Source organism: Chrysemys picta, chromosome 2 (genome assembly GCF_011386835.1).
Source record: "Chrysemys picta bellii isolate R12L10 chromosome 2, ASM1138683v2, whole genome shotgun sequence".
In the NCBI taxonomy this organism is placed as follows: domain Eukaryota; kingdom Metazoa; phylum Chordata; order Testudines; family Emydidae; genus Chrysemys; species Chrysemys picta.
Window position 1 is genome coordinate 184,398,978 of NC_088792.1, and position 27,406 is coordinate 184,426,383.

Genomic DNA, 27,406 nt, shown 5'->3' on the forward strand with positions numbered 1-27,406 from the left:
TGATGTGATTAGGTCCTATGATGATGTCACTTGAATAGATATGTGGACAGAGTTGGCATCGGGGTTTGTTACAAGGATAGGTTCCTGGGTTAGTGGTTTTGTTCAGTGATGTGTGGTTGCTGGTGAGTATTTGCTTTAGGTTGGGGGGGTTGTCTGTAAGCGAGGACAGGTCTGTCTCCCAAGATCTGTGAGAGTAAAGGATCATCTTTCAGGATAGGTTGTAGATCTCTGATGATGCGCTGGAGAGGTTTTAGTTGGGGGCTGAAGGTGACAGCTAGTGGTGTTCTGTTATTTTCTTTGTTGGGCCTGTCTTGTAGGAGGTGACTTCTGGGTACTCGTCTGGCTCTGTCAATCTGTTTTTTCACTTCAGCAGGTGGGTATTGTAGTTTTAAGAATGCTTGATAGAGATCTTGTAGGTGCTTGTCTCTATCCGAGGGATTGGAGCAAATGCGGTTATATCTTAGAGCTGAGGATTACCTAAAGAAACTACACCATCTGCTAAAAAAACTCCCTGACAAAGCACAGGAACAAATCCGTACAGACACATGCCTAGAACCCCGACCAGGGGTATTCTATTTGCTACCCAAGATCCATAAACCTGGATATCCTGGACGCCCCATCATCTCAGGCATTGGCACCCTAACATCAGGCTTGTCTGGTTATGTAGACTCTGTCCTCAGACCCTACGCTACCAGCACTCCCAGCTATCTTTGAGATACCACTGACTTCCTGAGGAAACTACAATCCATCGGTGATCTTCCAGAAAACACCATCCTGGCCACTATGGACGTAGAAGCCCTCTACACCAATATTCCACACAAAGATGGACTACAAGCTATCAGGAACAGTATCCCTGATAATGTCACAGCTAACCTGGTGGCTGAACTTTGTGATTTTGTCCTCACCCACAACTATTTCACATTTGGGGACAATATATACCTTCAAGTCAGCGGCACTGCTATGGGTACCCGCATGGCCCCACAATATGCCAACATTTTTATGGCTGACTTAGAACAACGCTTCCTTAGCTCTCGTCCCCTAACGCCCCTACTCTACTTGCGCTACATTGATGACATCTTCATCATCTGGACCCATGGAAAAGAAGCCTTTGAGGAATTTCACCATGATTTCAATAATTTCCATCCCACCATCAACCTCAGCCTAGATCAATCCACACAAGCGGTCCATTTCCTGGACACTACTGTGCTAATAAGCGATGGTCACATCAATACCACCCTATACCGGAAACCTACTGACCGCTACACTTACCTACATGCCTCCAGCTTCCATCCAGGACACACCACACGATCCATTGTCTACAGCCAAGCTCTAAGATATAACCGCATTTGCTCCAATCCCTCGGATAGAGACAAGCACCTACAAGATCTCTATCAAGCATTCTTAAAACTACAATACCCACCTGCTGAAGTGAAAAAACAGATTGACAGAGCCAGACGAGTACCCAGAAGTCACCTCCTACAAGACAGGCCCAACAAAGAAAATAACAGAACACCACTAGCTGTCACCTTCAGCCCCCAACTAAAACCTCTCCAGCGCATCATCAGAGATCTACAACCTATCCTGAAAGATGATCCTTTACTCTCACAGATCTTGGGAGACAGACCTGTCCTCGCTTACAGACAACCCCCCAACCTAAAGCAAATACTCACCAGCAACCACACATCACTGAACAAAACCACTAACCCAGGAACCTATCCTTGTAACAAACCCCGATGCCAACTCTGTCCACATATCTATTCAAGTGACATCATCATAGGACCTAATCACATCAGCCATACCATCAGGGGCTCGTTCACCTGCACATCTACCAATGTGATATATGCCATCATGTGCCAGCAATGCCCCTCTGCCATGTACATTGGCCAAACCGGACAGTCTCTACGCAAAAGAATTAATGGACACAAATCTGACATCAGGAATCAAAATACTCAAAAACCAGTGGGAGAACACTTTAACCTGTCTGGTCATTCAGTGACAGACCTGCGGGTGGCTATATTACAACAGAAAAACTTCAAAAACAGACTCCAAAGAGAGACTGGTGAGCTAGAATTGATATGCAAACTAGACACAATCAACTCCGGTTTGAATAAGGACTGGGAATGGCTGAGCCATTACAGACATTGACTATCTCCCCTTGTAAGTACTCTCACACTTATTATCAAACTGTCTGTACTCGGCTAGCTTGATTATCACTTCAAAAGGTTTTTTTTCTCTTAATTAATTGGCCTCTCAGAGTTGGTAAGACAACTCCCACCTGTTTATGCTCTCTGTATGTGTGTATATATATCTCCTCAATATATGTTCCATTCTATATGCATCCGAAGAAGTGGGCTGTAGTCCACGAAAGCTTATGCTCTAATAAATTTGTTAGTCTCTAAGGTGCCACAAGTACTCCTGTTCTTCTTTTTGCGGATACAGACTAACACGGCTGTTACTCTGAAACCTGTGACTAGGTAGGTATTTATCTGATACCAGAAAGGGGGCCAAGAGGAGGATGCAGAACTGAAGTCTAAGAACAACAGGAAGTGGTGTTACCAGTGTTCTTGGGGTCTAACAAAAAGTAAGCTTAAGCTAGTGCATAGGAAATTTTGATTTAACCCCCTGCAAAAATTGTAGCTGTAAGAAAAAATAGGGAATAGGGTAAGCTGTTAGTGGAAGTTGTGGAGTCAAGGCCAGACTGGACTGCTGTCTATCAGAGATTCTTTTGTTAACACACCACATAGGGAGGGGCCAGATAACCCACTAAAAGTTAGTGAAAGAATATTTTAAAATATGCTGACTCACTTTATTATTATATCTCTGTAAAAATGTCCAGAATCATAGTAAACTTATATAGACTGGTGCAGTGTTTCAAAAACAGTAGAAAGCGGAAAACCCTTGCTATAGAAGTTATTGTTTTGGCAGAACTAAAATTAGGAGAGTTAAATGAGAAATGACTGTTTTGCTCTAGTTAAATAATAAGGCCTGAGGTGGACTTGAATGGTTATACTGGTGTTGATTTTAGGGCTGGTTCCTTTTTTCCCCTGAATGTTTTCCCTAGTCTTATAAATCTGAATGCTAAAACAGAACTGAAGGCAGAGTAATGCACAAATTGGATAGTGACTTGAGCAAATGCAGCCACTCTGATCACAGTCCCACTTCACAGTGTGAGTGCATTAAGTCATCTTACACTGCTGGATGCACTTTTGAGCTTCATGCTTTTTAATGGCACCGTGTCCCATTGCATGCTTAAGCATCACAATGACAATGACTAGGTCAAGGATTTTTTGTGCACTATACAGAGAAAAGCAAAATACAACTCTCCATGCCCATCTCCTGGGAATTTCTTTCTTCTGTTTCATTTTACACAATGCAGCAAAAAAGGATTGTTTGAAAAGAAAGAAAATACACAATGAGGTTACTTTTCTCAGAATTAGAATGAACTATTTAGATTATTCTCAGAAATTTTTTGTGCTACTAGATGTAACTAGTGACTCTAAAGATTCAGTATGTAAAAAAAAAAAACCATGAGTAGTATTGAGCTGTGTATTACTTCAGTTAATCTAAAAAAGTGCTGTATAAAATAAGACAGGTTTTACTGGAGGATTTGTCTGGTGCATTGGATCAATGTGTCTCAACCTTTCCAAACTACTGTACCCCTTTCTGGAGTCTGATTCGTCTTGTGTACCCCAAGTTTCACCTCACTTAAAAACTACTTGCTTACAAAATCAGATATAAAAATACAAAAGTGCCAGAGCACACTATTACTGAAAAATTGCTGGCTTTCTCATTTTTACCGTACAATTATAAAATAAATCAACTGGAATATAAATATTATACTTACATTTCAGTGTATGGTATATAGAGCAGTATAAACAAGTCATTGTATAAAACTTCAGTTTGTACTAAGTTCGCTAGTGCTTTTTAAAACTAGGCAAATATCTAGATGAGTTGATGTACCCTTTGGAAGACCTCTGCATATCCTAAGGGGTTATACGGCATACCCCGTGTTGAGAACCACTGCATTAGGTAAACAGCAGTTCTGATTAATTTTGCTCCATAATTTTCTGAATTGAGTCATATTTTCATAAGGGCTTAGAGGTTTGGGTGGTCAGAGAATGTTGATTTGAGTGAAATTTTTGTATCCTAGCAGTAACTAAAAACATATTCAGTGCACATACCTGCTAGTTTGAAAACTGTATAATAATTTACACAGTGTAATTTAAGTGTTTTCTCAAAGTATTCTTTTAAAACATAACAAAAATCCGTCAACTTGATACTTTTTTTAGTAATTTAGATGTTTGGCATTAAAACTCTTTTTGATGGGTTTGATCATTTCTATTTGTCAAGCCTATTTTTCTTTACAATTTTTAGCAGCAGCAAGGACTGGTTTAAGGTTTGTGGGGGAGCTGGTAAGATAATTCTTTAGGACCTCCTCCAAAATGACAGGAATGTTAAACAAAAAAAAAGACAGCTAAACAGAAGGGGGTAAGAAGTAGGTGTTCTGATATGTTACCATCAAAGGTCTGTACTCCTATTATCTTTTAGATACCATGATGATGGATGTGGTTGAAGAACTAAATAAAATAGAATTCCCTCCTCCCTTGAAATAGCAGTTCACCATGCCCCCCCATTAGTTTTTCCTAGGAGAGTATAACAGAGATGATAATGGAAGTGCACTTGTCTCTGTATAAGAAAAATTAGCAGAACTGAGCTTTGGTCTGAGGTCTGCTACCCAGTGAATAAAGGAGAGGGCTTAGGAACCCATTCCTCACCGGGGGAAGCGACAGCTACGTTTTAGTTTCTGCTATATCTTATATGTAATTTATTTCTTTGTTCCTAACTTCCTGCAGTATCCTTCCTATATATTGTATAATTTCTATCAAAACTTAAACTTTTGCATTTCCTCACCTGCAACTTTCATAAAGTGAAAAATGCATCTTAACCTCATCCTGCTACCTGATTAAAATGATCATTACATCTCATTTAACTTATTTAGCCCATGTCCTTCCATTAGGTCCAGGATAACTTCTGACTATGCATATTCTGAAAGGCCTTCTATTAGAGAGTACTTCCAAGAACACGTTCCTGTCTTTGGCTTTTGTCGTAATAGTTATAGCCATTTCTGAGTAATTAGAATCTTTGGTGATCAAAGTTTTGCCCCCCTTCCAAGCCTGTAAAATCACGTCCTGATTCAGTCACTCCAATCATCACAACCCCACAACTGCCCTGGAAGTTGCCAACAATCAACTGACAGTCTTGCTTGTCCCCAACTTTCAGCCAACCTGTCTGTTCTGACTTGTATCGTTGTTCTCAGCAGACTTCATGTAATCTCTTAGCACTATTGACCCTGCATTATGTGTGTATCTAGTGTTCTGCAAATTCTACATCCTGTTTTTGAAATCTCCATCTTCTTACGTGGCTGGAAGAGATCTCTTTGCTATGTTATAAATGGAATCATGCAGTTTGACTGGAGCAGTCATCATGAATAATCTAGTGTTAAAACTAATATAAAATATATATCCGTTTGTTTCTTCGCTCTCCTTCCTTCACTTTCTAGGAAGTCTCAAATTCAAAGGTACAGTATATAACCAGTTTATTTTTTAAATTGTTCAACAATAATTTCATTTTAAGCCTATATATTAGCAGGGTTTGATATTCCAACTGTTGACAGTGCATGCAGGTAATTTGAAGCCTGCTTGGTCTTTAAACCGGAGTCACTGGTATTTCACAAAAAAATTAATTGGATCAATAATGTATCTTATGCTAGATTTCTTTTAGTTTTGAGAAAGTGATAAACAAAACAATAGGAAAGATGGGAAGAAGAGAGAGGATAAATGAGAGGTATGTCAAAACGTAAAGGAAAGAGACAGTATGAAGATTAGAAGATATAAACAAAGGGGAAGATCAAAGATACAGTTCCACACATACAAAATGGGAAATGACTGCCTAGGAAGGAGTACTGCAGAAAAGTATCTGGGGGTCATAGTGGATCACAAGCTAACTCTGAGGCAACAGTGTAACACTGTTGCAAAAAAAGCGAAGATCATTCTGGGATGTATTAGCAGGAGTGTTGCAAGAAGTTTAGGCTTGAAATTAGACGAAGGTTTCTAACCATCAGAAGGGTGAAGTTCTGGAACAGCCTTCCGAGGGAAACAGTGGGGCGAAAGACCTCTCTGGCTTTAAGATTAAGCTTGATAAGTTTATGGAGGGGATGGTTTGATGGGATAACGTGATTTTAGTCAATAGGTCAATAACTTGCCATCGCTGGTAACAATGGTCAATGATGGGATATTAAAAGTTACTACAGAGAACTTTTTCCGGAGGGTCTGGCTGGAGAATCTTGCCCGCATGCTCGGGGTTCAGCTGATCGCCATATTTGGGGTTGGGAAGGAATTTTCCTCCAGGGTAGATTGGCAGAGGCCCTGGAGGTTTTTCGCCTTCCTCCGCAGGATGGGGCAGGGGTCGCTTGCTGGGCGGGGGTCGCTTGCTGGAGCATTCTCTGCGACTTGAAGTCTTTAAATCATGATTTGGGGACTTCAACAGCTGAGTCAAGGGAGAGAATTATTCCAGGAGTGGGTGGGTCAGCTTTTGTGGCCTGCATCATGCGGGAGGTCAGACTAGATGATCATAATGGTCCCTTCTGACCTTAAAGTCTATGAGTCTGAGTCTATGAGACATGAGAAATAATTCTTCCACTGTACTCTGTGCTGGTTACGCCTCAGTTGGAGTATTGTGTGCAGTTCCGGGCGCCACATTTCAGGAAAGATGTGGACAAATTGGAGAAAGTCCTGAGAAGAGCAACAAAAATTATTAAAGGCCTAGAAAACATGACCTATGAAGGAAGATGCGGGGGGGGGGGGGGGCTGAGGGCGGGGTGAGCAGGTGGGGGAGAAGAGAAGATTGAGAGGGGACATAACAGCTTTCATGTACATTAAAAAGTTGCTACAGGGAGGAGGGAGAAATTATTCTCCTTAACGTCTGAGATAGGACAAGAAGGAATGGGCTAAAATTGCAGCAAGGGCGGTTTAGGTTGGACATTAGGAAAAAATTCCTACTTGTCAGGGTGGTTAAGCACTGGAATAAATTGCTTAGGGTGGTTGTGGAATCTCCATCATTGGAGATTTTTAAGAGCCAGTTAGACCAACACCTGTCAGGGATTGTCTAGATAATACTTAGTCCTGCCATAAGTGCAGGGGACTAGACTAGATGACCTCTTGAGGTCCCTTCCAGTCCTACGATTCTATGATAGAATAGAGGTTTAAGTAACTAAATTATACAATACGTATGAGAGCTATACATAATGATTTGGTTTATGCTTCCATTAACGCTAAATCAGAATTTGTTTTCCTTCCAAAGTGAAACTTTTCTTAACTCATCAGTATGAGGAGCTTCCGTTTTACCAACTTGGAGTGAGGTACATGTGATTAAATAGCCCATCTACACATGCAAACATAATTTTGTATTAATTTCAGCATAGGAATACATATCTACATTTTTAGCATGGACCACGTAACCCAATACATAGCAATTCAAGCTAGAACGGGGGCAGATCATTTTATAGAAATCTTTTTTTAATAAATATTTTTGCTGCGCAAAATAAGACTTTAAAAGTGTGTGTGTGGGTGGAATAATTGACACCTACTTAGGGAACCGAACTTGACAATAGGTGTAGAGAGGTGACTAAATTGGGTCAGTTCCTTCTCCCATTGAAGTCAGTGGAAAAGCTTTCATTGACTTCAGGGAGCAGGCTTAGGTCTTGTGAACAATCCCTAATATTTAACTTCTGGAGAGAACAGCATGCTACAGATGTGTTAAGAGACATGGTGCTTTAGAAAAATGCAGAAGTTGGCAATTTTCCCTCCTATGTCTGACTCCTGCTGCCACCACCTGCAGCACTTCACCGGTGATGTGGTTACTCTCCGGTTTCTTTTTCTTTTAGCAAAGCTGAATCAGCAACAGTTTAATATGCCCATACTGCATGCCTATAAGAAATCAAAAGCTAAAGGCATTCATGTGGCCAGCAGAGAGCTGGAGATAGGTGAAGATGGGAGATGACTGAGATTCTGCAGGGTTTGCCGTCTATGCTTTTAAAGTCTGTAATATGTGGTTTAAGATAACAATAATGGAAAAAGGATTAACAACTATTTTCCCTTTTTCCAAACAAGATATAAATTATGGATACCAGTTATGTCACTGTATCTTGTTTGCATGGTGCATTTAGACTGCAAGTAGACAAATTGCCAAAGAGATCCAATCAGTGTTCCAAACTCAATTATAATTCTGCTTTGGTGACAAATCCAGTGTATACATTTATATGGCCCTCACGTGACCTCCCTAGACTAACACGTTTAACAATGAAAATCTGTGTTGAGGAAAGATCAAGATTGGAATAGTAGGCTGTTGCATATCAGGACTGAGTTGCATTGGTAAAGACTTTTGTGGGAAATCTTATTCTTAGGAAAGGTATTCCTATTCACTACATCACATAAGCACACTCATGTGCTGTCCTGAATCAGGGCCTCAAAGATTTAAACTCAAATAATAAGTGGATATCCACAAAAGTTTATTTCCAGATTTCTATTTGAAGACTAGATTGTATTTCCTTTTAATATTTTTAAAAAAGTAAATTTTAACTGTGTGTATTGATTTGGGTAGGCTAGAGAAATTTCAGCAAGCAATAGTGTTTGTAAAATGAATTTCATTATGAAAATTCAGCATGGGAATTCAATAACAGAACAATGTATCTTACGGACAACATAAGATATTTTAAAACAAAGTTAATACACATTTTAAATTGCAGAAAAGCAAAAGAAAACACAGGACTTTCCAACCCAGAGCAGAACAAGTAGGAGCCTAATTATCAGGGCTGATCACCCAAGTAATCCCCCAAACAGATTCTTCAAATACTATAAAACAGTTTACTTCCTCAGATAAATTTAGATTCCCACAAATAGGATCTCTCACTTATGGAAGAAGTATCTCATTAGTTTGTGGAAACTTGACAATCTAAGTCAAAACATGGAAGGTTATAATGCTCAGTCAGTGGCAAAAAAAATGTAGTTATTGCTATGTATTTGCATGACCCAGAGACTAAGCAGATTTGGGTCCATTCTGCTATGCACTTTACAGACCTACAGATAGACACAGTCCCGCTCCCAAATTTCTTACAATCTAAGAGGGATGGGGAACTTACTATGACTGGGGGAAAGGGATACAACAAAATATATACAGATTATTATGTAGAAATATATGTATTTGATGTCTTCATCTTAAAAATCATTTTATCGGATTTTTTTAACCTGGTATTGTTTGAAATAAGTCACTTTGTATATAGTCAATGTCACTCTTTCCTCTGCCAAGTCAATCAGTTAGGCAGATTTCCCTGTTTATATTGATTGTTCACATACCTAATGTGAGAGAGAAACATTATTAAAATAGGAAAACATTATAAAACAACAAAAATGTGGAGGTTCTAGAATAGGGGTAGTACCTGAAACAAAGCTGCATTTCTTACACAATCAATTAGAATCTAATTACTTGAATCTGTAAAGTTGTAAAATGATTTCCATTATAAGTGTCCATTGTCACACTCAAATTTCCAAAAAATTTCTTTTCAAATGAAACTTTCTAAGCTTGGTCTACATCTGAAAGTGATTTTTTTTCTGGAAAGTTTGAACAAAAACTGTTGAGCTTCCCTAAGACGGGCAAGATGAAAACACCCTCTCTCTCTCACACGGTATTTCCTATTTAAAAAAAAAAAAAAAATCTTGAAACCACTTTTTCACAGGTCCTTGTCAAAAATAGCTAAACATGCTTTCTTTGCAAGGCCTTTCCATAGTCTTTCCTACACCTTTTGTGTCTCAGTGGAATTGTTGCAGTTCTACTGCTTTCTGAGCTTCCATGCACATGTATAGTTTAGGTATGGGAAAAGTTTGCCCTTAAGTGCTAGTTATTTGAATATGCGGTGAAAATGTATCATAAATGTAAGTTTCCAAGGAGCTAACTCAAATAACTCTCGGCCAAAAATTATGATCCCTAGTCAGAAGACTTTTTGCATGGTTGTGTGTGAAGTGGTTGCGCTTAAAATATTTCTACTAGTTCAAAAGTGTTCGTTGGTTCTGTTGCTTCACCCCATTATATGGTAAAGTCTTTCAAATTGACAAATATTTTAAGCATGACTACCATACCAATCCTATAAATAATGGTAGAAACTGTTTAGGAAGCACTGCAAAAGTCAATTCACCTTCAGCTGGGGTGAGTAATCTTTTTTTGGATGAACAAATACACTAGCAATAATTTAACCCTTCCCACTAAAATGGTGACTAGATTTTTGTGTCCAAGCTAGTAAATTTCTGTGACTGTTTTTGCAAGCTGTTTTAGGGCTAAAACGTTACATGGAGCTAAATTGAATATATTAATCTGACTGGAGGAACATTAGCTGGCTGGTACTCCACTCTTTCCTGACCCACCCTAAGGCTAGTGGGGCAGTGATGGATCTTTACTCCCGCGGAAAGTAGTACCCATTGTGCTGTTGGGGAATTCAGTTTTGCCCATGGCCACAAAAGTCATCAGCAGAGACAGGATTAAACTCAGGATTTTGACTCTATGGTGGTTTCAGTGGCTTTCAGGATTCTGCAAAGTTACCAAACTGGATTTTTTTATGTTGCAAAGTTTGTGCTCCATTATTCTTAAAGCTCTGAGGTAGGAAAGGAACATACAGTCAGACTTAACCCACCACTGAAATATAGTCAGCCCTTGGGTGGAACTCAGCAGCTGTTTATCAGTGCAATATTCAGTTGAAACTTCTGAGGATATTTTGGTAAGAGAGCCTGTTATTATTGGAGTCAAACCTTGGCTGTATCCCCACATTTAACAATCCTACTCTTACAAAATGTTCCTTGAGATATTTGGTAACCATATGTTTTCAGGGCCTCAGTTTCTTGTCTCATGAAATGGATGTTTACATGTTTGTTTTGTAATATTTTGGAAAAAGACATGCTTGCTCTTGTAAGGAGGATAAAATGTCATTTATTTTCTCAAGAGGATTTACATGTTGGCTGATGTTTTAAAAGACAAGTTCAAAGGAAGCAGCGTATTAATAGGGGGGGCTGCTTTTCTAGAGATTGGTATTCAAATGCAGTTCTGTAAACTCCAGCGATGTGGGTCATTGTTGTTACATAAGATATCTTCATGTATCTTACAAACAAACTGTATGTGAATTATTTAGAAGCAATGGAATAGAACAAGGCAGCTGACAAGGACACCTGAATATAATGTAAATACAGCTAAGTAGTCCCCTGACCAGGGCACTACATAGCTCCGATTTGTAATGTTGGTGGGGATTGTGTTTGTCAGATCTTAAAGTCCTGGACTCAGGAAGTTGAAGAGAGTTCAATTGTGGCTGGCCCCTCCCCATGGAGCACAATAAGACTGAGGCCTTTTTGCGCCCTTTTCCCTCCTTGTTCATCCATGCCAGCATCTGACTTTGAGTTTGCATCTGTAATTTTCTTTTGGCAGTAGATAACATGCAATTTTTTTTTTTTTTTTTTTTTTTTTTTTACTCCAGACACCATTGAAGATGAAGAAGTCCTATTCTTCATCTCTTCATTTCAGGGATGCATCTTTTCCCTTTAAATCCCGTGGATCCTTTCTGATTAGCTTTTGCATTCTGGTCAGTTGGAAATGTGGGGGATAGACCAACAATCTTTCTTTAGCACACTTTGCCCTTTTGCACAACAGTGTTTGCTTTTTTTTACAGTCAGCACTTTTTCTATCAGTCTGGAAAGTGGAATTCCTCATGGTTGTATTGTTTCCTTCCATAACTTTCACCAGACTGGTCTGGTGACAGGTACAGGGTGTGATGCAAACCAGTGACTGTAGATGCCAGCAAAGAGTTATTTCCTTGGCATATGTTTTTCAAATATCTGCTCAGTGCTTTTCTGAGTTTCCTTCATACCACATTTCCAGTTGATTCACACTTTTGTCTAAGGTCTGTTTTTAGGGTGATATTTAAGTTGTGTGTGTTACTTTAGTAGGGTTTAACAGAATGACACAACTAGACTGTATTGCAATGTCTGATTAATAACTTGAATCTCTTTTTGATTCTTAAGCTAGGTCTACACTGGAACCTTTTGTTGTCTGAGGAGTGTGACTTTTTTCTCTTTAATGACATTTCTATACTCACAAAAACCCTAGTGTAGAAGCAGTTATGTCATAAAAGTGCTTTGTCAGTATAGCTTATTTTGCTCAGGAAACTGGTATAAACTTTACAGTTAAAAATCACTTTTTTTGTGCATCTACATCTAGGAGGGTTTAGCTATACTATAGACTTCTAGTATAGAGCTGGTCTTGGTCTTCTGGGGCTACAACTTCAACATATTGTCATGTTTCTGGTAATATTCACTTAACCACAACCCTCTTCCCAGATCTTGTTCCTGAAAACAAAGATATTTCCTGACTTTATCAACAGCTATATTCCTCTTACTCCTATTTTATAACTCATTTTTTCTATCAAAAGGAGGCATCTGCCTTTCTGTTGTTCAAAGATTGTTTTAGCTCACCTTAGACTCATTTTCTTTGATATGCTGTTCCATAGCCTCTCCCCCAAACTTCCCTTGCTTCCTTTTAGCATGGAAGCTGTCTTGCTATGATTTCACTTACGTCTATCTGATTGTATTCCCTGTGGCTTGGAATGCCTCATGTTCATTATATGAGCTCCTCTTCTGTTACTTAGGTTTTTTCATGCTCCATTGCTGCTGAATCTTTCTTATTCATATTGGTGTTTATATTTTTCTATATTTGTGTGATACTGGTGTGAATATTCACAACTTGATAAAAGCTGTTATCTTAACAATTGCCCAGAAGTGGCACTAACTAATTCATTCATGATATAGAATTGAGTTAACATGATAGCTTAACACTTTTCAACTTCACCAATTTGTTATAACAACACTTTTGAAGTCAGCTGCCTGTTTCATGCTGAACAGTCTGTAGTTTACCAACTTCCTCCTCTCTGTGATGCAGCCTGCTTTTAAATTCAGATGTTTGGCATGCATTGCTGTGCATCTAGAACACTCTGTATGCATACTTGGTAATAATAATGGACTCTTTAGGGGAGAGGTTCCCAAACTTTTTTTTGCTGTGCTACCCTTTGGAGATTCATATCACATGCATGTCCACTCAGCACAGGGGAAAGAGGGTACCCAGGTGGTGCTAAGTTTAGAGCTGCAAGGGGGAAGAAGGGACCAGCTTGTGCAGGGAGGAAGCTTGCATGCCCTGTTTGAATCCAGCTGCCCACAGTGGGAACTTGTATGTATGCATAGGGGTTGCACCCGCACCCGCTTTCCAAGTGTGTGTGTACACTGGGTGCAAGGCCATTGCCATGGGTTCAGGAAACATTAGCATTACCAGCGCCATGTTGATTCCCAGTGCATCCATGGGGCTGGCACCTGAGGGGGGGGGGGGGAGGGGTGAGAGAGGGGGGGGTGGAAATAAGTTCTCGTGAGGCTGTGTGGTTCCTGTGGGAGCTGGCTGGCAGTAGGACGGTGACACAGAGCTGAGATTACTGGCCAATGGCTAATTCTTAACCACTCAGGTCTTCATGCCCTGTGATAACCTCGGTCTGCCTCACCGGAGGGGATGAGCCCCACAGTTTGAAAACCAGTACTCAAGTCTGAGTTAAGAAATTGTTTACTTTAGTGCGGCACATGTTTTTTAAATGCACCAATTTGTTATTTAATAACACACAATTCTGGAGAGCATGTGTAGATACAAATGTCAAACTTAAGTGATTGATTGTAGTTTTTGTAGTGGTTCTCAGCCTTCCATACCAAGATGCTCATTTGTACAGTCAGATCGCCCCAGAGCCTCCTTATAAATCTAATTCTCATTACCAATACGTAGCCACATCCTGTAGGTTTTGCAGTGTCCCACACCTCTTTACATTCCAGAGTACTGCCAGGAAGTCCTGAATCAGGGGCCCAAACATGCTGGGTGATAAGGAAGTCACCATTACTTCAGCACCCAGAAGCTCCATAGGCACCTAGAATGGAATGGACATGAGCAACACATCTCAAAGAAGAACAACAATTATGAAAGGTGGTACTGCAACAGTATTGGGCCGAGGCCTGTCTTCATTTGTGTCTTGTTCAGGACAGAATTTATTGGAGCCTAGCAAAAAATAATGAACTGTAAAACAATGGCTCTAGTTTGGGCAGGTTCATAGTTACATAAACAAGGTATAATCAAGATAGAATTGTTTATTGTTTCCCAAGTTAGCTATTCTTACAGGTCTTCAATAAGAAAAAGGAGAATAAAAATATAAATATTTTTATTGTAATCTCTGGTCTTGGCAGATGATGATTTTTATACTTTATTTTTTTAACTTGAAAGTACTGTATTGTATGCAGTACTCTGCTTTTTCCCTGGTTGGAAGAGTGTTTTCCAGGATTCCATCCTTTTAAAAGAAAATTGGACTTAATTACATGTCTACTCAGATGTATGTCTTGTAAATCATTTTCAGATAAGAGTACATTTCTAGAAAATATGTCCTAATGCAATTAAAGTTGAAGGTTTAAGGGTAAGGTTCATTTAATTGAAGAATATAAAGAATGTCTAAAGAAGATGTTTATTCATGCCACTTTTAGATTCAATGAAGTATTATTCTCATTAGCATTCATGTTTCTTTTCTAATACTGTTCCTGTGCTAGCTAGGTTTCTAAAGAACAATTTTTTGTAGGCTTTTGTTAGTCAGAACAGAGCACATTAAACAATATTTGTAGGGATATAGGGCATATTTTCAGCAGGCAGTTCCTGGAAAAATATAAAACAAGTATTTAATATACTTTCTTGCTCACATTTGTGCTGGGTTTCATGGATAGGACAATATATTATGGCTTTTAATGAAAATAATTTTATTGAAAATTTAGTGCAGGCATTACTGCTTAATTACATTTTGAAGCAAAAATTCTGAGTATAGAAAAGTCCGTAAGGATATTTAAATAAAAAGTTATATGAAGCTAAATGTATTCTATCTAACTGTTTTCCTCCTCCATTTACATTCTAAGAAGAAATGCTAAAATGTGAAAGCTGTGAAGGAACATTAAAATGCTATTTAATGTGTCATGGGAAATTTTTGTTTATTATTTTCCCAAATGAAAAGACTGTAATAAAAAGCTTTTTCCACTGCAGTTCTTTAGTAGGTAGTGATGGGGGTTATTTCTAGCAATAGATTACACCAGATGTAAGTTGCCTAGGGATATATACTCTGGTTACAGGAGACAAGTCTTATTGCCTTACCTTGAGGCATTAGGTTGAGTCAGTTAGGTCATGTGAGTAGTGATTTTTATCCTTCAGGGTTGCAGAGTTTCAAATGATGGTATGTGACATTTTTGCAGAAGTACAAGAAACAGACTGTTTTTAACTTGGATATGGGGATATAAATGACTTCTGTTCAAGTTTTGCAAGTGGAAAACTTTCTTACAGCTGAAAGACCAAACCTTTCTGATTTCACAAGCATGCTGCTGGGTATAGCCCCCATTTTAAGAAACATATTTAATTAGCATTTGAACAACATTTCATATTCATATGATTTTGTTAAATAAGACACAAGAGTATGGTATTTTCATATAGATTAATCTAAAAGTAAAGCAACTATTTCCCTCTCAGGTTGAAATGAATCCATCATGATTGACATCTGTAGCTTTCCTGTGATGCCTGCTGCAAGATAAATAATTGACTTTTATATGACTACTGAGAGCATCCACTGTTACATTAGGCAGATGAAAAATAAGCATTATAAACTCTTAGTTATTGCATAATTGCCATTAGGAGATCTTTAGCCCTTTCTGAGACATTTGGTGCTGGGCACTGTTTTGAGGCAAGATATCTGACTACATGGCCAGTGATCTGATTCGGTATGGCAATTCCTTATGTCATCTAAAACCAAATGGGCTTGTTCCTAAAGGTGACCTGCAAATTAAATAAAACAAAAGTATCAGATTTTCCATTATGAGGTGAATTCTGACAATTAGCCAGGAGGAAAATGGGGGTAATAAGTGCATTTGACTGTCAGCCTAAATTTTCTTTGTTAGCAGGTTCAGAAGTCCAGACCTGCCAGGAATTTTCAGCTTTGTAAATGGAGTGTGCCGGTTTACACTCTTGTGGTAACATCACTTCCTCTAAAGTACCCTACTGGAGCTAGCCTCCAGAGATCAAATAAGCCTGTATTTCTCCAACAGTGTGTGATTTTGTAAATGCTACATTCTTAGTAAGGAGCACATTTCAAAAAAGTGTGTCATGATACTAGAGTTTTATCCCCAAGGTATAAAGCAATAGCAAGCACTGTACAACTCTGTACATTGTTGAAGAAAATACTGATTCACTACAGAATGGCTCCAGCTTGCCATAAATTTCCATAGAGGGTGTGATGTAGCCAGTATTGTGGGACATAATTCTGAGAGCGGACAACCCATAGGATGTCTGGGCCAATGGAGCCTGATAAAAAGTTGAATTTCCTTCTCTCTCTGGCTGTTTGGGTATTTGGATTATTATTTTAATATTAGCAGATCATCTAATTAAGTTTACTAATTATAAACCAGGGCTTCAATCCAACTTTGTTGTTTCCAGTACACTTGGGTATAGCAGGTGCATAGTACTTTCTGTATTTTCAAGTTTCAGGAATGGCTTAAAATTCAATGCTGTATCTAGAATTAATTAAAATATTATTTAAAAAAATGAAAGGAACTAGCTATTTGGTCTTCAGTATTTCAGGTTCCCACTAGATGGCAAGATAGTGCCTGAACTAAGGAATTATATAAATTAATATTCACATAAATATTTAATCTGGCAAAGGTAAACAGTTCAAGCTTGAAAATGTTCAATCCAGTTTTAATAATAGTTTTAAACACTGATGTAATTTTTCATTTCAGACTGCATTAAATAGCTGTTAAATTGTGAGCTAATGTTCTTGTTCACAAGGACTGTACCTTTTGTTTTAAATGACTTGTCACAAATCAGGTTTTAGATTTGTTCCCCAACTGCCTCAACCACATATCCCTCTGCCACAGTTGTGGTAAATAAAGCTTAGCTAAAGTTTGTTAGGACTTTCAGGATTATCCAGTGTGAACGTCACTGCCCTGTCGCTCAGACGAAGGCACAAACTCCGAAGTCTGCCATGTGTGTTGTATTCTCATTGTAAATGGAAAAGACAGCTCAAATATCTGATTTGTCAGGATTTTCTTTAACCCAGGTTCAAACATGGACCTATCCCATTAACTATGGAACTGTTTGCTGCAGTGTTTGTTTTTCTGTGAACAAATAAATTATTCACCTTATTTGATGATGAATGCTATTCCAGGACTTGTAGATACTTGGTAGTTACTTTACAATTCAAAGGGATCGGCTTTCAGAAATTAATTCTCACTTTTTAAAAATCATTTTAGGAAAGCCCAAGAAGACAACAAGAAAGTGGTTTTAGCTGGATGTGTTCCACAAGCCCAGCCTCGTCAAGACTACCTCAAAGGTCTGAGCATTATAGGGGTAAGAACATTTGTCAAATAGAAAAGACCTGTTAAGATTTTCATATTCATTTTCTTGCCCATAAGAGTCGTGTAGTGTTGCTGTCTGAAGTTTTATATTAACTTGTTGGTTAGATGGGCCACGGCTATGGGCAATATCTTGTGTTTAAAAAAAAGAGGCTTTTCACACAATTTTTCATTGCCAACAACTAGACTTTCTTCCTTTCTTCTATTGGGAAAGCCTAGAGTTCAGTCCCTCTCTAAACCTTTTTGCTTTGTGGTTACATTTTACTATGGTTCAATGGATGCTTTGTGTCAAATACATTCTTGAACGTGATTGAGGTTTAGTCTGTTCGCAGAATTTAGTGTCAATGTCCTATGCAGCCTTCAGGGGGTGAAGGCAAGGATTAACTCCCCTACTTTAAATATAATCTTCTACGTTGTTGTTAGAAGAAATACAGCTAGTTAAAGTCGAAATGCAAAAGAGACAATAGTGTATAAATTATATAGCTAGCACCTGTTTTTCATCACGTTTGTGTTTTTATTACTACTTGTCTTTGGGCAGAATGACTGGGGAACGTGACAATTTTACTGTCTACTCAGGGCAACAGAAAGGGTTAATGCATATGCGTCTGTGCGCTGTTAAACAGTTGGCATGCTTCACCCTGGTTCTAGACAGTGAGGTTTCTGTGTATTGTAGTTTTTAAAGTGCTTTTGTATCCTTTGGGATGAAAAATGCTGTATAACTGCATCAGCACTGAAAAATTGTCATGAAAATCGATGATCTCAGGCACAAAATACTGAGGATTTTTCATCAATTAAGTCTTTAAATAAAGACTAGATGTCTTTCTAAAATGCTTTTGTTGGGCCTATTGCAGTAATTGCAGAGTGAAGTTTTGTGACTTGCATTATGCAGGTCAGAGCAAATAGTACTACAGGTTCCTTCTGGCATTAAAAGGTATTAAATGTATTAATTAAGATATACTTATCCTCACTTAGCTCTCATGAGGATAAACCAAAACTAATCTTTTAACTTCCTTGTTTTTTTAAAGTCATGTTGTGTGAGTAAAAAGAGTTCTTACAAAGCCAAGTAGGAAGTAGAACATAAACTAGATAGGCTTCTTAATTATAATTCCCATTAAGATAGTTTCTGTGCTTATTGCACTATTTGACACAACCGTTTTACAGCTTCCCTCATATTACTATGTATACTCAAAATATGTTAACCAACCACCCACTCATAGAAATGTAGAGTTGAAAGGGACTTCAAGAGGTCATCTAGTCCATTCCCCGCACTGAAACATATATAGGGATCAATTGAGTCTACATACAATCCTATACAGTAGGGCAAGGGGATGTAAAGTGCCCCCTTACTCTCTCTTTTATATGCAGGCTGCTTTGCGGGTCACAATTTGGTGGGGAAAACCTCTCCAGAGCCACTGTTCTCATATCTGTGCAAATGGATGGGAGTAAAACAACCTTTGACTCTGTCACCCTCAGTGCAGCAGCCAGTTTGGTACGGCTTGCTTCCTCCATGCAGCAAAGGAGCAGCAAGAACTGAGTTGTGACTGAGTCCCTACTCTGCCCCTGGAGCACATAATTATATGATCTGTGCCAATCTAGCCTGTAGTAAATGTACAAAAATCAATACATAAAAAGACATAGACTAGTAAGGAAAGCATATACTGGATTAAAAAAAAAAATGGCCTATATCCTCTGACCTAGATTGTGATTTGTGATACGCTGTGTCAATTTTTGAGCATCCAACCGGAGGAACTGATTTCTAAAGGGTGATAAATGCTTTTTTGAAAATCTTCACTTCATCTTAAGTTGGGCTTCCAGAATTACAAGTTAGTAATGAAAATATTTTCCATTTTGGATTTAAAACAGACAAATGTCTATTAAAAGTTAACTAAAACGATTAACATACTGCCCCCAAATCATTAGAATTGGCCTTGGAAACATTGAAATGATGTTCACAATAAAGATAATTATAAAGATAACAGCAGTGTGCATTAAAGTTATAGTACCATAAACATAGGACATCATAAGTACACAAAGCTCTTGTTCTATAGACCTAAATCTTCAAAAGAGAAACCCTGGGTTATCCCTGCTAGATTATGCTTTTGTTCCCCCTCTTCTCCCCCGCCCACACACACATTGGGTGTCACAGAAAAGTGTGGTTTTTCCCTCCGGCTAGTATGCAATATTATTTAGTGTTAAGTTCCTCAAATAGAGGATTAAAAGTGCAGTAATGTCAATGCAGACTAAGGAACAATACATTTTGACATACTAATGTTTTTAAAAAGTGAGACTCAGCATCCTATTGTAGTAAAATATTCTTTTAAAAAGGCAGTTGTAATGAGACTGAGAAATTGGAAGTGTTTTGTTGGCAACTTCATGCTGATTCAGCTATGAAAATGTAAATGTTATAAGGAAGCAGTTGTGAAAACTTTGCTTTACCATCAGGTGTTTTTGTTGGTCTCATCCATGTGTTGAGTAATAGAAATTTGATTTGTCATCAGTTACATAAGCTGTACTATATTTTAAGCAATGTTGTCTGAGAATGTGGTTTCTTGCTAACAATTATAAGTCTCTTGGGATAACTTTGTAGAGAGACAGTGTGTCAGAGTAGAGTTCCCTTGGAAAATGTTGGTCTGGGTATGACGAAGGTTGAATGAGGAAGTTACAGTATTTGTGTAACTACCAGTAAGACTATGGCAATCAAGGGCTTATTTTAATCAGTGCCTTGAATATACAGAACTAGACTTTAAAGTAATTTCTTTTGGATGATATATTGTAGTAGAATTGCATTTTTAACTGACTTGTCACAATGCCCTTTGAAACAGTGTACTGAGAGTTTAAATTTTTCATACTGATGTGATAGTCTAAACCAGTGTGATACATTGGATTATATTTTTCTGAGAACATTTAAAGTCATACAGTTTACACAGTAGATTCCACTTAATAGCAATCCTGGTAATAGCAGCTTGAGGTTATTGGCAACATAGTAATCAGAAACCAATCCCATCCCATTAATATCAGTGTTAATGGGATTTGGATGATTAGCAACAGGTGTGCCGCTTAAGAACAACTTTATTTAGAGAGGAGGTCCTACCTGTATTCTGTTTCCTGCCTCTGAGCATGCATAACTGAGCGCTTCCACTGTGTGCCATGGCTTCCAAACGCGTGAACCTGTCTCTTGCTGATAAAGTTCAGGTGCTGGAGGCCCTACATGAGCCCACTGCTAAGCAAGTGAGAGTAGCCAAGAGGTTTGTTTTTTCAGTGTGTTGTTTTGTGCATTGAGAACAACAGCCATAACATTTTATAGAAGCACAGGAACAGCACAGAATGAGGCTGTGAGTGCCAACGTGAGGGAAAGGAGGTAGCTGTTGGTCAAGCCCTGTGGCTCTGGTTTCAGCATACGCTTAGCCACGGTGCTCGATTCTTCTGGCCAATGCTGAAAAAGAAGGCAAGTCACCTAGTGGTAGAGCCTAGGAAGGACACTAACGCTGAAGGTGGCAGGCTTAGTAAGTGGAAACCTGGGCACAACATGATTCAACGCAAAGAGCATGGCAAGAAAGATAGGTGCTGACCTTTTCAGCAGCCATTGAATGGTGGGCAGACATCCTCCCCAGCATTCTCGAGCAGTACCAGCCACATGACATTTTCATTGCTTATGAGACGGGTGCTTTCCTGACAGAGGCTTTGGCATGCTAAAAGAAGGGTTTACAGGAAGACGGGGGGGAGGGGAGAATTGCCATTAATTGGAAGTAGTGCAAACATGGGTGGCATGGAGAAACAGCCTCTCGCGGTGATCAGAAAGAGCAAGTGCCCTTGTTTCCCTAAGGACCACTCAGAGCTGTCTGTGATCTACAAAAACTCAGCCAGGGCATGAATGACTAGTTTGTTGTTTGAAGAGTAGTTTAAGAACTGGAATAGAGAGCTGTGTCTACAAGACCAACCCATGTACCTTTTAATTGACAATTGCCCAGATCATTCAGCTCACGTAAAGCTATCACACATGGTGTTAAAATTCTTGCCTCCATGTGCAACCTCAGTCATGCAGCCAATGGGCATGGGTGTCATTAAAAACTTCAGCAATCACTACTTCTCTTAATCCTCTTAATGCTCACATTACTGCCTCTGTGGAAGCTGACCCACCCATATGGTATGATATGAATGTTTCAGAAAAAAAAAACCAAACCCTGTGATTGATGCACTTCATCTTGCTAAGGAGTCATGGGTTGCTGTTCTCACACAGACTGTTCTAAACTGCTTCAAGAAGGAAGGGTTTTCATCAACAGAAATTGATGGTGTGGTGGGCATTCATGTTCCGGATGATGTTTCTGTTCCTGAAAATCTAACTGCAGAGGAATTTGAGGCCATTGTTTAGTTTGAGAGTCATTTGGAGATGGAAGATGAGCTTTCTGATTCCAAATTTCTGGAGACAGCAGTGGCTGTAAAGTACCAGCAGGCTTATGAGACACAAGAGGATAGTGCATCTGATGATAAACCTGAAGAACTTTCCCTCACAGAGCAGCTGTGTGCGGTGGACATTTTTCTCAGGATATTCCAGAGTCTGCCTTGAGAATGGTTATGAGCATGCACACAGAATTGAGGATTTACAAGTGGAGATGGCAAAATGAGGAAACCAGACAATATTAAACAAATTTTGTTCTTAATTTTTTTTATTTTTATATTTTATTAGTAAAAATCTCATGCTGCTTCAATTTGTGTGACACTAACTGTAATTACAGTACTGTTCAGCATACAAAGACTTGTCCTGTAAGTGTTTTATAAGTTTTCTTTAGGGTTTTTAAAAACATTTTCTTTACACAGTGTTGTAAAATTGTGTTCCACTTTACAGTATTTCTTGTGACACACCGCAAGCTGAAATGTCCTAAGTTTGTGCTAAGCATTGTGGTACACTGTAATTCAGTGTTTCTCAAACTGGGATCCTCCTACCCCTCCCTCCCAGCGCCTCTGGGATACAGCTATTCAGCGGTGTGCAGGAGGCGCTGGGAGGGAGGGGGAGGAGAAGGGCTGGGGCGTGCTCGGGGGGGGGGGGCAGAAAGAGGCATGGAAGAGGAGTGGCAGGGTTGGGCAGGGGCGGTGCCTTGGGGGAAGGGGTGGAGTGGAGGCAAGGCCTGGGGCTTAGCGGGAGGCTTGGGAGTCCGCGAAAATGTTTTTAAATCAAAATGGGGGGCCTTGGGTTGTTAACGTTTGAGAACCGCTGCTATAATATGTATCCATTACTGTTTGCCATGTTTGGTTTTCTTTAGTACTGAAAGTTAATAAACAGTTTCAGAACTATTGTTCTGGGCAATGTATCATTATTCCATGCTCATTTTTCTGTGTATCCCCCTGAAAACAGTGCCCTCTGCTTATTGGCAGCTTCTGGATAATAGCAGCTTTTAGCTGGAACCAAGAGGTTGCTATTACCCTGTTTCCCCGAAAATAAGACATCCTCCAAAAATAAGGCCTACTTACAGTTTTGCCTCTCGTTGTAATATAAGGCATCCCCCCGATAATAAGACCTCCCCGATAATAAGGCATCCACCGATAATAAGGCATTTTTCATTTCTGAAAAATAAGACATCCCCTGAAAATAAGACCTAGCGCATCTTTGGGAGCAAAAATTAATATAAGACACTGTCTTATTTTCGGGGAAACAGGGTAAGTGAATCTACTGTATACTGGCATCTGTAAAATAAGGATGATACTTCCTTACCTTACAAGGGTTTATAAGGCTAGAATGCATTAATGTTTGTGAGGCTTACGCTCTGTGCCATCCTAGATAGAAGCCTTTACAAACATGAATTCCCAATGTGTATTTCAGGAATGGAGTAAATTGGGTTGAATTTTATGTGGAATGATTTTAAATGGCAAATCTGGTTGAAGAGCTATAAACCCAGCATATAGGTGCAGATTTGCTTTTCAACGCTGTGAAGAAGAGTGGTTTCATGCAGAGAGCTCTCTTAACGCGTGCTGCTCAATTGATTGGCCTCTGGCTTAAATATCTGTTACTGCTTATTCAGGTAGATATGCTTGAGTCTGTAAAGCCAGGCTGCAAGGTGATTGTATTTCAAACACCGAAGTGTTCAGTCTGAAAATTTGGTGTGTAAATAGAAAGCAACACTCTCAAAAGTGTCACTTCTAATAAACATTTCTATTTGTCCTATATTTAGTAGACTACAAAAAACCAGCAATATGATAGAGCAATTTCTTGTTAACAGTGTATTTAATGGTACATCAAAATATTTCAAAGTAGAAATTTCCAACCATGTTCACCTAGCAAGGAACATAAAAGGCAAAGTGTAGGTCCTTTACTTAATGGAAAAGAGAACTAATAATGGATGACATCAAGAAGGCTGAGGTGTTTAATGCCTCTTTTACTTCAGTCTTCCCCAGAAAGGTTAATGACGGTCAGATATTCAACATAATTAATATTACCAACAAGGGAGAAGGAATCCAAGCCAAAATGGGGAAAGAACAGGTTAAAGAATATTTAGATAAGTTAGATATATTCAAGTCAGTGGGGTTTGATGAAGTTCATCCTAGGGCACTTAAGGAACTACCTGAAGCAATCTCGGAACTGCTAGCAATTATCTTTGAGAATTTATGGAGGATGGATGAGGTCCCAGAGGACTGGAAAAGGGCAAACATAATATCTATCTTTAAAAAGATAACTTTGCCCAGAAGTACCTATAGGGATGGTTCTTGTGCCTTCTGGCTTTTGCACTATCCCTGGATGTTCAAGGGCATTGCTGCCCCAAACCCTCGCAGTTCCTTCTTACTGCCTGCAGCTAGAATTGGAGCATTCTGTGTGGTGATTTTCTTCACACAGTTTTTTCTCAGTTTCTCTGGGAATTTATTCTACCTGGTTCATTGTTAGTGTACTTAAAGTAGTACCCTTAGGTTTAGTTACAGTAGTTCGGCTAGATAGTTGCCCTAGATGATGCCCTCACCAGGGTTTAAACTTTGTCTGTCTTGTGTGGTAGCTATCCCCAATAGTGACCCCCAACACTTGATGTTTGTTGGGCATATTAAAGGTGCTTTATATGCAGGTTGTTTAAGAAGAGGACACAGTTGATGATAAACTAGCAGCTGAAACAGCATCTCTTAGAGCAGGCACCGGGGACTTCAGATTATCCAGCTTTTCTTCAGAACCAACATGAAATGTGATACCTGGCTCAAGATTCAGGGCTTTCCCTTGGAAGAAGGATGGATTATTCTCCTCCTTCGGGTCCTCTGAGGAAGAGGTCCCATAAGACCAATCGGGACTATTCCAGGACTCAGAGGGACTCCTGTTAGTCACCTCAGAGGAGTGCTGACTGGCACTTTGAGGCCTCTGGTATGCATGATGGAGCTGGCTCGTCTAACTGCTCCCCGGTATCATGCTCAGATCAGTTGGACTCTGTAATGTTGACTGCGGTTCCCACCATGTGGTGTCCATTGAGTCCTGTAACAATGATGGCAGCATTGGCACTGACTGTCTCCACAATGTTGGCATATCCGGCAGCGTCAGACCTGCTCTTCCTTTATGCTCCTGATTCTCCTGTAGTTCAGAGGCTATCAGTTGCAGCGCCTTCTACATTGTCCCCTTCTGCTGCACCACTGGCACAGTCTGTTTGAGTTGCAGAGCTGTCTTGCTCATCTGCACTGCACTGCATCCTGCACCATCTGGGGCTCAGACTGCAAGGTTGCAGTCAATGTCCTTTGTGGTACTGAGAGGTACAGACACTGTCTTTGACACCGATCATGTATGTATTACAGACCCCTGGATTCAATGCTGACCTCGGTTTCAGCACCCTCGTTTGCTCAAGTGCTGGCTATAGGGCAATGTCTCTTCAGGAACCAATAGTATCAACTGCTTCTTGATCCTCAGCACCAGTGATGACTTTATATTGGGTTCCAGATGAGGCTGACCATTTTTTGCTTCCTCGGGGGTGGCTCCTCCATTCCCATGACTCCGAGGGCTCCTCAAGATCTTGTTTGGAGACTTCTTCCTCTTCCTTCTCACCATCAAAGCACCGTTCTCAATCCTTGGATCACCATTGGTACTGGCATCAGCACCATTCTAGCAGTAGAGATAGCAGTCCCTGGTCTACTACCTACTGGCCACCAATGCCCTACCACTATTCCCAGTGGCCTCACACATGATTGATTGATTTTTGGTGCAGAGATTGTCATTATACATGCAAGTGAGAAGAGGAAAGAAAATGATGTGTGAGTAATTAAAATATTAATGATGAAAAAGGTATATAGTAGAATGAGTTGTGCTGTAATTACATATGATCATTTTATCTGTGGATTAACAAATTCTTTTATTTTCTGTGACAACATAAAGAATATTCCAGTGTAGGTATATTTTTCTAGGTCAAGTAAAATGTTTTGTTCCACAGATTTTAAAATTGGAAGTCAACATCCTTTCTTCCTAAATTGCTCCAGCCAAGCAATTCCCTTTAATTTCTGTTAGAGGTACTTTATATTGGAGCCACATAGTGCAATACGCACCTTGAGTCTTATCCTCCTGGTATCTCACTTGTCATCACTGTAGTATTGAAGTCCCAGTAACTTACATAAATCCTCTGGACATACACTTTCAAGAAATATATTTCTTGACCGTATCCCAAGAAAATGAAAGTGCAATGTACTGTTTTTTTTCTTTGAGCTCAACATTTTGATTTAAAAAGGGTTTAAGAATTTCATACGTGAATTTCCCCATTGCACAATAAGAGAAGGGCAGTGATCACAACTATTTTAGGTTAGGAATGCAACCAGGCTTCTTTTTTTAATGCCCACAGTTTTAAAATTAACACGATTTGCTAAAACGTTTAACTCATGAGCTGAAATTTCCAATTCTTGATCAATATTAAACAATTAATTAAAAAAAAGATTAAAATCTATTTTGGACTTCTGAGAGGTGTAGTTATGAAACCTAATTTGAAATATGTAATCAGGATATTCTATAGAATGTATTTAGCTTAGAGTGTGATCTTAACTTTCGGAATTTCTTGCTTTTCTCTTTTCTTGCACTTTTTATCCAAGCCTGACCTAGCTTAGCTTACTAGCGCTGACAAGGTACCCTGTGTAACATTTCTGCAGACCTTAAAGACTGTGTAAAAGAAGCTCATGGATCCTTTTTTATCGTATTAAAGAGAAGTTATTTTTTCTGCTGGGAAATAGAAAACGAAAAATGTTTCAGTATAGGTGAATGGAATCATCTGTTCTCTGCCCAAGACAAAATAATACTACACAACACTATCCTAAGTGGAAATATAACCAAAAACGATTTTAGTTTCTTCCACACTACTGAATGAAATACATGTGAAACAAGAATTTTCAGATCAATCAAAACAGCTTAGTTTATTGATCTTCTGGTCCTTTTTTTCAGGTTCAGCAAATAGACCGTGTAGTAGAAGTTGTGGAGGAAACTATTAAAGGTAAGCCTTACAATTGAAATAACTGCCATTCTGCTGAATGCTGTGATCTTTATTTAATAGACACACTGTGACATGTTCCACACCATTCTGTTTTTGTTTTGATCAGATAAGTAAATGAAGGATTTTCTGTTCATGTAATGATGCACTATGCAATGTATGCATCACAAAAGTAATGGTTGCAAAGATAAAATATGATGACGTCTATGGGTTACTAGATTTTAAAGGTGGAAGATTCTTTGGACACATTTTAAAAATCCTTTTTACCTATCTAAATAGGATAGATGGATTGTGTTTGTTGTTTATGATCCCTTGCTCTGTGTAGATCATCTTACTTAGTGCTATAAACTCATTATCATATCTTTTGAACTCTCACAGTTTGTTTATTTAGATGTTTCATCTCATTTCTACAAACTTTCTTGAACAGGTCAGCTAAACAAT

At 39.1% G+C, this 27,406-nt stretch overlaps 1 protein-coding gene across 13 annotated transcripts in view; it reads left to right on the top strand.

The window, feature by feature from the left end:
• Positions 1–27,406, top strand: part of CDKAL1 (CDK5 regulatory subunit associated protein 1 like 1) — a 790,609-nt gene that overhangs the window by 190,854 nt on the left and 572,349 nt on the right. For all 13 annotated transcript variants that reach the window (XR_010597970.1, XR_010597971.1, XR_010597972.1 and 10 more), the window contains 2 exons: positions 17,445–17,541; positions 26,920–26,968. Coding sequence is in view for 10 of the 13 variants with exons in the window: in XM_005281387.4 (XP_005281444.1) it covers positions 17,445–17,541; positions 26,920–26,968 (146 nt within the window). In the remaining 3 variants the exon portion in view is untranslated. The remainder of the gene's footprint in view (positions 1–17,444; positions 17,542–26,919; positions 26,969–27,406) is intronic.